Consider the following 10,968-nt stretch of genomic DNA (forward strand, 5'->3'; position numbering starts at 1 on the left):
TCTTCTTCTCTCTTCTCTTTCTTTCTTCCTCCTTTCTTATTGTGGCAAGATCGGAACTTTTCAGATAGAGGGTGAGAGATAGGCCCGGTCTTCGGTCCGGTTCGACGTGCGAACCGGACCCGGACCCGGACCGGAAGGTTCGGTCAGACCGTGTCCTTCCCTGGTGACAACGATTCAGCGGCGGGGCCTAGAGAAAGACAACTTCCCGCACCTCAGGCACGACCCACCTCACGCTGTTAGTCGACGTTTACGGGCGACAGGTACAAAATGGAGAACATAACCGGCGATCTTGAACAGCATATGTAGTTAGAATAACGACGAGGAAAGAGGATTTGATGGCCTATTGACCGAAGGGTCTTTTTGTTGTACCCGGGCAATCTTCATTCCTACAAGCTTTGAAATTAAGTAGTCAGCATCAACACAAAAAATCAAAATTGTTAGACGCCCCCCCCCTGGAGTCAAAACAGTTCCCCTCTGTGGGACCATTATCCGACCCCGGATTCAGAAATCCTATCACGAAAGACTGGCAATAAAATGGGCGGCATGTAAACATTGATTTCCGGCCCGTCCTTGCCAACTCCTCTGCAAGAAACCTATATTATCGCTGCTGACATGTAAACATAACACCCTGCTGTTTCCACTTATTCAACTGTGTTCGCCATGGTTGGGGCTGCAGGCCTCGTAAGCCGCACGATGGCGTTGCACTTACTCTTGTGCGGCTCTTTGGCACTACTTCGGCGACGCCTTCACGGCCTAAGTAGAGTAATAATCGCAGCGGCGCAAACCAACAGACCAAAAGGCACCCCTGGAGCTCTGATTCTTGCGGCAATGGCGTTTCTAACGCTTCGCCGCCGCCACGCCATCCGCAGCCTGGCGCAGACTTCGCGCCGGCGCGGGCTCTGGCTTAAAAAGATGCATTGCGCGCTAACTTACGAAGACTGGGCTCGCGCCGCGGCTATGCTCGAAAAGGAGGCGCCAAGGTCCGGCGATGGCGCTCTCTACGATGAGGAGCTTATCAGAAGCAAACTTATTGAGCTCCGCCACCGACGACGGAACTCCTCCCTTAAAGACATGGCCTTCTTCTTGAGGTCCGACCTGTTCCGCAACCTCGGCAACATGTGTAATCCAAAGCTCCACGACGGCCGTCTCGAGGTAACCCATAATTTTTTTTTTAGTTCTGATTTCTCTGCGACGTTGGGTATTGTTATGATAATTTTCCTAGTTGGATAGCAAATGTCTATCATTCAATCCCAGTTGAAATGATTCAATATAATTAATTATGGGATTAAGACATTTAAATGAGAATTGGACTCGAGGGCCTTAAGCCTTCGTATTGCTTGGGAGTTGGGACACACACTTACCTCTTATTAACTCTAAGGTTTTATCTTATACATTTGATGTCATCGAGATGAACAAGTAAGAGGGAAAGTATGATTGTGATTTCAGGTGCCGAAGCTGGTGGAGGAGTACATCAAGGAGGTGTCCGGGATGCTTAAAACGATCTGCAAGTCCAATTGCGAGGAGTTTACGATGGAAGAGAGGTTGGACTTCGTGAAAGAGACGAGGCACGCCTTCGGAAGAACGGCGCTCGTTCTAAGCGGCGGTTCCACGCTGGCCGCGTTCCATCTGGGCGTGGCGAAGGTGCTCGTAGATAACAAGTTGCTCCCGCGGGTGTTAGCCGGTACCAGCGCCGGCTCCATCATTTGCGCAATCATCGCCACAAAGTCCCGCGCCGAGATCGCGAGCTTCTTCGACAACTCGCTCCCTACGCTAAAGTTCTTCGACCGGATGGGCGGTGCGATTGCCGTCTTTCGCCGCGTCCTGACGCGGGGCGCGGTTCATGAAGTCCGCCAGCTGCAGCGATTGATGATGGAGATGACGCAGTGTATGACATTTCAAGAAGCTTTCGATCGAACTGGCCGTGTTCTCGCGATCACCGTTTGTTCAGCGAGAAACAACGAACCGGCCCGCTGTCTCAATCACCTCACCGCGCCCAACGTGCTCATTTGGAGCGCAGTCACCGCTTCCTGCGCTTTCCCCGGGCTGTTTGAGGCGCAGCAGCTCATGTCCAAGGATAGAGAGGGTAACGTCGTCCCCTACCCCGCGCCTCTCTTTGAAACTTCGTCCACGCCGCCGCGAAGGTGGCGGGATGGAACTTTGGAGAGCGATCTCCCTATGATGCAGCTCAAGGAGCTCTTCAATGTCAACCATTTCATCGTCAGCCAGACCAACCCCCACATCGCGCCTTGGTTGCGTGTTAAGGAGATCGTGCGCGGCTATGCTGGAGATTTCCCCGGCAAGGTATGTTAATGAAATATTAACAGCCTATCTCATTTCTACTGATTATTGTTTTTAGATCGAGTAGCCCATCTTATTTGTTTGAAGTTTCTGATGTTTGTGTGCGTGATTATCTTCACTCATAACAAGAGGGAGGTTATTTGCGTGATTGTCTTTATTAGCTACTGTGTTAGATCTACACGTCAATCTAGTTTATCTTCATATTTGCTTGTTTCTTTGCATTATTTCTTTCAGTAACAATGTCAGATGTTTGTTTGTACTGACGATTGTTCGCGTGATTATATCCACAAATGGTAACCTGTCTTTTTTCCTTCCAAAGACTAATGTTTCTCTGCGTGATTTCTTCTATCTATTAAACTATCTTATTCGAATCAAAATCTGATGTTTCTTTGCGTGATTGTTTTTTATATAGCAACTGATCTTATTCGTACCAATGTCTTAGGTTTTGCTTGGCTATTTTCATATCAACTATCCCATCTTATTCAAATCAGTGTCCGATGGTTGTCTGCTTCACTATTTTCGTATTATTAGTTTGTGTGTGTGGTTATTCTCTTATCTAGTCACCTATTAAATCTTTCGAAGTAACTGACATTTCTTGACTGCAATGGTGGCAGTTGGCAAACTTGTTCGAGATGGAGGTAAAGCACAGGTTCAGCCAGCTGCTCGAGCTGGGTTTCCCACTGCGAGGGTTGACAAAACTGTTTACTCAGGACTGGGAGGGGGACATCACCATCGTCATGCCAGCCACCTTCGTGCAGGTCGCCAAACCCTAACCCTATTTTCCTCTCCTCTGCCGCGCTGTAGTTCTAACATCTCTGCTTGGCATTGCGTGCAGTATTCAAAGATTATTGTTAATCCGTCATACGTGGAATTGAAGATGGCGTTGAACCAGGGCAGCAGAAGGACATGGGAAAAGCTCTCCGCCATTAGGGCAACCTGCGCTATCGAGTTCGCTCTGGACGAGTGCTTTGTCCGTCTAGATAACGCTCAACGCGGTCCTTCTCTTCCCAAGAAGAAGATTCCCACCTTCTTCGAGGAGGACATTCTCGCCGACTCTTTCCCCAGTCCGAAGGTAGAAGGGCAGGCCGCTTCGTGGAAAACACAACTAGACAGGAACACAACACCGAGAAGACTCGCAAAGTTCGTTCATGAGCTGGACGTAGCCTCTGTGAAGGCCTCTCCGAGCTTAATCGAGGACAAGATGGCTAGTCTCACGCCGAATTCCCTCTTGCTCGCTGAAGGCGACCTTCTGCAGCCTGAGAAGATCGAGAACGGCTTTGTCCTTAGCGTGGTGAAGAAAGACGACTACATCCTGACACCGAAACCTGGCAACTTCGATGAATGCCATGTTCTGTATCCGGAGACTGGCATGGGAAGCTCAAGCTCTGAGTGCGACGACGAAGACGATGATGTCTCCATAGATATGGAGAAGGGTATTCTTTGCTTGTAATAAAATTCTTTCTCTCGGTGGTCATTCTGTAAATCTAAATCTCCCCCGATGAGTTAGGAGAAAACTCTCTGATTCGCTCTCTGTTCATATCGTTCAAAATAATTCACATTATCGGAATTTCAATTGATATTCAAACATTTGGTTTTGTTGGTTTCTTTGCGCTAAATGTACTATTCTTTATTTATTCTTTATTGTAAAAAATTGCGCCGTGAAGGTCGGCCAAATTCTCGGACTTAACCAGAAGAGGCAGGTTTCCGTCGCATGAGCGTGATGAGACCAGTTTGCGATCGTCAAATTTAATTTCACGCAAAATTAGTCTGAAAAAAAAGACGTTGAGAAGCATAAACGAGCGGTGATCTTGGGGTTTGTGGTGCTCCGTGGATTTTTCGGTAGAACAAGCGGTCAAGATAGTATCGTTAATGACTTAAACATGGAGATGCAGTCAATAAACATAAAATGATCATTCGAGGAGCTTGAGCTTTAGAAATAGATCCGCATTGCTGGACCAATTGGATCTCCATTATTGACTACTTGTAGACCAGAGAAAGACCAAAGTTTCTCATGCTTCCCGGTCATCAGAAGACTACGCTTGAAAGTCATCATAGACGTGGGAAGCACCGCCGGAGAAAGAGAACATAGTTATGACGTTAGACAAATAGTCCAATCGCGCGCCCGTTGAGCAAAATTAATATTTTTAGTTATTCCCTTTAACCGGCTCCTGAGCGTCTGGCGTGTTTGAGTTGTGAGTTGCTCTTAAAACATTTCCCTTTGAAAAAATTATACTGCTTTTAGTTTTAACCTAGAGACGCCAAATAGTATCGCTGATGACTTAAATCTGAAAATGCAGTCGATGAAAATAAAATGATCATTCTGGAACTTCAGATTTAGAAATTCATCGACTTTGGTTGACCAACTGGATCTCAATTATTGACTACCTGTAGACCAGAGAAAGGCAAGTTTTCTCTTACGGTCATTAAAAGACTAAATTTAAAAGTCATTAAAGCTGTGCGAAACACCGCCGGAGAAAGAGAAAAGAGTTCTGATGTTAGTAAATCAGTCAAACCGCAAGCCAAGTTTTATTGCACCCGCCGAGTCAAATCGCAGGCCGGAGGAAGAGTAAAGTCATTAAAATCTTGCCTAATAACATTTGTAGTTATTTTGCTTCTGGTACAAAATCTTGAGTGAGACAATCAGCTCAATAATCCCAAACATGCTGCCTCGAACGAGATGAGATCCGGCAGTACAGAGGATCACTAGCCAGATAGGCCGCAAGACATTTACTAGTTCTCCAATAGACACAGAAGCAAGTGTTAATATTCTACCCAAGGGAGTTGCAGCATTTAATTATAGAGTTGAGCTTAGCAGATAGATCTGTGAGACAACCTCATGGCATCTTGGAGGATATGATAGTAAGGTAGAAATTATTAATTCCCAGTAGATTTTATAATCGTGGTTATAAACGCCATAAAGGATCCTATGAATGCTCCTATCATCTTAAGGAGACAATTCTTAACTACCACAAAAGCTATCACTGATTGGGGCAAGGCCGAAGTTGTATTTCAGGTAGGGCATCAAAAGATGAAGGAAAACATCAATAAATTGATGAAATACCCTTCAGATCCTTTTGAGGAAATAGGTGACATTCAAATTTATGAAAATTTAGATATCAACAAATGTATTGTGGATATGATGACATCAATTGAGGAAGAGAGTAGGGAGAAACTGAGGGAAGATCTATTTTACTTGAGGTCAAAACTTTTATCCTCCATCCTGAAATACGGATTTATTGGTCATCTCAAGACTAAACCTGTGATTATATCATGGGAACTAGATGACGATCAAGTGTGAGATTACTAGAGGTAATATGAGGAAATGAAGAAGCAATTGGATGGAACTTATCAAACCTTCGGAACTTATGCACTTAAAGGAATATGCTGGATGATAATGCTAGACACATTAAGGAAGCGTAAAGAAGTCTCAACCCTAAGGTATGGGATGCAGTCAAAGTGGAAATATTAAAATGACTGAACGCCGGTATCAGATATTCCATATCCAAGAGTCCATGGGTTTTTCTATTCCATGTAGTTCCCATGAAAGCGAGACTCACTATCACCACAAATGATAAGGCTCAAAAGATCAAAACACGTCTTTTGACTAAATTGCGAGCATATATTAATCATCGAAACTTGAACACGGTAACAAAAAGTGTTGCATTCTCTTTAGATTTATTGATCGAATCTTAGACAGATATTCCAGGTATAATCAGATTGTCATCCCCCCCCAGATGATAAAAAATAATACTACTTTCACATGTCCTTTTGGTACATACATGTTTCAACACATGCAATTCAGACTGTTTAATACCCATGCCATAGTTCAGAGATGCATGATGCCAATTTTCTCTAATTTTCTTGGGTGAAGTTTTGAGGTCTTCATGGACGACTTTTTTCTTTTTTTGGGCAAACCTTTGATAAGTGCCATCCGCACCTAAGACAAAGCCTTAGAGTTTGTGATGAAGAAGCAACTAGAGCTGAATGGAGAGAAATTTATTTCATGGTCAATAGTTTTTGGGCATCTAGTTTCCAGCAAAGGATAGGAAGAGGACAAGGTAAAAGTTGAGGTGATGCACAACTTTCCCCTCCCAAACTCAATTATGAAATTACAAAGTTCTCTTGGGTTTGTTGGCTTTTACCGTTGATTTGTTGAAGACTTTGATTAAGTAACAAAATCTTTGAGGATCCCAATTTGCAAAGAAAAATAATTCAACATGGATAAAAATATTGAAGCAATGTTTAGTTTAGGCACAAGTTCTTCGAAGTCCTAGCTTGGACTTACCTTTTGAGATTATGTGTGATGTGACAGATTATGCCATAAGTGCAGCTTTGGGAAAATGTATTGACGAGAACCCAATAGTTATTTCCTACACATGCAAGATACTAACTGAAGTTAAACTCCATTATACGCATATTTGACTGATATGCAATTGTTGTTGGTAGTCATATTTGACTGATAAAAATTTAGGCCTTATGTCCTGGGGAGTAAGATCACTCTCTACACTACTCACCAAGGCATTCAGCACTTTCTTTATAAGAAAGAGGCCAAACCTCAACTGATTCGATGTGTGTTACTCATTTAATTATTAAAGCTGTAAAGGAGAGAAAGGGCACCATGAACTCTATGGCCGATCATCTTTTTTGACTCCAAGTTCCAATTTTAGAGAGATTACTGACACATTTCCCAACAAACAACTATATGTGGTCACAAATTAGGCACCATGGTCTGTCCAAATCATCAACGTCTTACTAATAGGAATGACACCCTAGTATTGGAACAATCACCAAAAGAACAAGTTCTTTCATAAGACCAAGAACTAATTTTTGGAAGAAATTGAATTTTTCTATTTAGGGGAATATCAAATTATCTAATGATTTGTGCCCGAGGAAGAACAAGACAATTTTTTGGCATTGTATCACTCTTCCTCATGTGGAGGACATTATGCTTCAAGAATGAACAGAGACAAAGTGCTTAAAAATGGCCTAGTCTATTAAATGTTGGAAACAAAAAATTCATGCAATGCCTAAAATATCAATCCACATTTAACATATCAAGTAGAGATGAGATGCCTTTGCAATCCATCCTTGAAGTAGAGAATTTGACTTGTGGGGAATCAATTTCACGGGAGTTTTCCCACCTTCCAAGAGAAATTAATATATACTAATGGGACTAAACTATGTATCTATATGGGTCAAGGAAATTGCCACTTGGACAAATGATAATTGAGTTGTAAACAAGTTTGTTAAAAATAACATTTTTTCTTGATTAAGTTCTCCTAGAGCCGTTACTACTGATGGTCGATCACACTTTACCAAAGGTGATTGTAGAGACTTATCAAGCAATATGGATCGTGACACCAAAACACAATCGCATCAAACCTCCAAGAAAACTGCTAAGTCGAATGAGAAATAGAGAAGTGAAGAATATACTAAAGACAGTAGTTTGTCCAGGCAGGAAATATTGGGCATCAAAACTACCTGATGCCCTATTGGCCTACCAAACCGCATTTAAGGCTTCAATAGGAACTATCAAAAATAGCAATCTATTTTAGAAATTTTGGTACAAATAGAGTTCACCAACTTTGAGAGCTCCAGTAGTTACAAAATGAGGAGTATCAAAATGTTGAGATTAATAAAGCCAAAAACAAAGGCTTTCATGACAAGCACAATAATAGAATAATTTCTAATGTCAATGATAAAGTTTCACGTTATAATTCTTGCTTCAAACTCTTTCCAGGAAATTTTCGTTCAAGGTGGGATGGTCCTCATGTGGTTCTTGAATTATTTGATTAAAAAAAAATCTCGATATCAGATAATGTTTCCATGTTGAAACACTAAATTGGGAAGGTGGAAAACCTATCAGAATACACTGTGAGATATCAACTTCTAGATAATTTGGCCCCTCCATAGTCATGAGCAGAATGAGTTACATCCGGCTGATGACATTAAATTTAGTGCTTGTTGGGAGGCAACCCCACATATATCTTTGCTTAAACATCTATTTCCATATTTTCCTTTTTTGTGTTTTTTTGTTTGTTTTTCACAAGGTAAGTTAAGAGAGAAATGTGTTCCAAATGAAACTTAAAATAAGGATGATCTAATGCAAGAAAAGAAGTAATGCTCAGTAATTTATTCTAAACCCACTAAAAAAATTTTAAGATTATTTTACATGCAATGAATTACAGTGAGTTACACTATACCAAATTTTGGCATCTATCACCTTTCAGGCATTTAATATTTACTGATAGAGTGAATCCCCTTGGGGTAAATAAGCTGTATATCTATTAAGGACGGCATCTATATAGAATGGGTACCATTTGGAGTGATTCTGTAAGTTTGTATGTTTAAACTGCATAAAAACCTTAAATTATGTGACTCTACAGCTTCTAATCTCCGTTTTCCGTTCATCATCTAAAATCCATTCTTATAAGCCAATAATCAAGTTGAAGATTTGCGAAACTATTTTTAAAAAGTGGAATGTGAAAAAAAGAGAAAAAAATAAGTAGAATAATAATGAAAACCTACCTCCCATGCGTTTTAGAGAATTTTACTTATAGTGATTATGTATAGAAAGGATAATAGTTATTTTTACTTCTTGTGATCTTTTCATCCATTCTTCATAATGCAAGGGGAAATCAACACTTGATTTGGATATGGTAAATTGTTTTCACCAAGAGTCTCCATTGCAAGGACTCTTAGTCATAGTGGTGGACTGAAGTGTTCATGGGAGGAATGAATCCACCCAAAAATCTCAAATAAATAAAAAGTAGAATAATACCGCTCGAGGTGAAAATTTTACATCCAATTCTGTCAATTCTCAACCCATGGATTTTGAAGGTCACGTGCTGGTCTTATTATACATTTTATATATTTATATTTCTAAGGGACTACGAATGATTCCAGTTTGTTGGTATGATTACATGGATTTGATTCATTCATTAATATCATTCACTAGTTTAATGCCTACTTATCACGAATATGAGGCATGTATTCCTTATTTATGGTTATTTCACCATTACCATGTCATTGCACTAAGTCATAAATTTATACTATTTGAAGGTTAATTATATATTTTATTCATTTTTGAGATTTCTCAAGTCCAAAAAAACTGAAATTAACCACATGGATTGACTTTAGTTCTTTTAGGATTTAAGCTGATGAACAGGGAAACAAGAGACAAAGGTAAAGATTAGAATAATCAATGTTGTCCTAGTTTGACTTTTCATGTCAAAAAATTGATTACGTTAAATAAAATTTATTATGTCTAACTATTTATTTCAGGTTGCATAAAGTTAAAGAGGATTAAAATTGGAAACCAATGGAGAAAATTTCATTAAAAATTTCCAAATCAATTAAAAGATATGAATTTCCCACTCATATCATTTATTTCAGAACTAAAACAATTTTTAGGGCCTAAAAATGCAAAAACAAAAGTTATAGGCATGGGTGTACAACATTAGTTTATATGTATGATGTAATGTAAAAGTATTCCAACCAGACAGCACATCAACATGTTCCCGGTGCATCACAGTGTAGCTCATAAGAACCCAAGAGGATTCATTTCATATTATTTTAATAATAGCCTTTCATACTCTTTCAGGACTTTAATATTTCCATATGTGATGACTATTTTGCATTTTATTCAGATAAATGTGGAATAATGTGAGTCATAACATTGGTATCCAATTACTACACACAGGAACACTCCAAAACAGATAAATGAGGTGATTCACAAGTTTTAACTTGATTTAAGGCCAATTTTTTAGGTTTCTGGTTTGGAAAGATGTACTCTTTGGTACTTAAAATTTATAATGAGCTAAAATTGTATTTATATTGGAAAACATTAAGATTGAGGTACAGCGATATGGATTCTGCAATTCAATGCCCAAAAATTGCTAGTCACATGAGGATGAAGAGGTCAAAGAAAAAGGTAGAGGGTCAAGTCTCAATGGATTCTTAAATGATTGGGTATCCGTTTAAAGAAGGCTCAAAATTGCATATGTGGCATGTAAAGTCATGAGATAAGGTTGAACAATGAGTGAGAAAAACATCTTCAAACTTACTGCAAAAAACTTACAATTGAACTTGAGGATGTGGACCAGAGAAAATTACTGCATCTAAAATTTAAATACTAAACACTTTCATCATCATTAAATCCATAAGTAATTGATCCAACTATATCATCAATTTCATAGTCAGCTGCTTGACTTTGACCAGATGTCATTAATCAGGTCATTTTTAATTACTTGACTTTGAAATTTTGATCTCACTTTTATCCCATCCCAAATATTTTCCAAATTTATATGATAATTATTAATTACGTTTATCATTTATGAGACTATAATTTTTTTTACTTTATTTTATTATTTTAACCTGGAATTCACCTATAGTGAAAGCCTTGGTTGAAGCCAATGCTTTGATTAATGAGTGTACTTGGTCAACACACTCTCATGAATCGACTTGATCATTCATTTTTAATCATATTTTTTAATTCTATTTTGATATGTTTTGATTTAATTGAATCATAATACTTATTAAATTTAATTAGATAAATATTATCTTAATCCATGCCTGTATTTTCATCCAATTAAATCTAGTTTGACCCAGTCAACCATTTTTTAAAAGCCGCTCCTTCCTCTTTGTGGATTCAACATGTGTATTCATCAT

The 10,968-nt window shown here is 39.5% G+C and overlaps 1 protein-coding gene across 1 annotated transcript; it reads left to right on the forward strand.

Moving 5' to 3' along the window:
* The first annotated feature begins 230 nt into the window (after positions 1-230).
* On the forward strand, positions 231-3,819 carry LOC144716806 (triacylglycerol lipase SDP1-like). The gene is made up of 4 exons (XM_078592059.1): positions 231-1,152; positions 1,447-2,301; positions 2,913-3,056; positions 3,134-3,819. The coding sequence occupies exons 1-4, from the start codon at positions 661-663 to the stop codon at positions 3,746-3,748; spliced, it is 2,106 nt and encodes a 701-aa protein (XP_078448185.1). The 5' UTR covers positions 231-660; the 3' UTR covers positions 3,749-3,819.
* The last annotated feature ends 7,149 nt before the right edge of the window (positions 3,820-10,968 follow it).

This window comes from Wolffia australiana, chromosome 1, assembly GCF_029677425.1.
Source record: "Wolffia australiana isolate 7733 chromosome 1, ASM2967742v1".
In the NCBI taxonomy this organism is placed as follows: Eukaryota; Viridiplantae; Streptophyta; class Magnoliopsida; order Alismatales; family Araceae; genus Wolffia; species Wolffia australiana.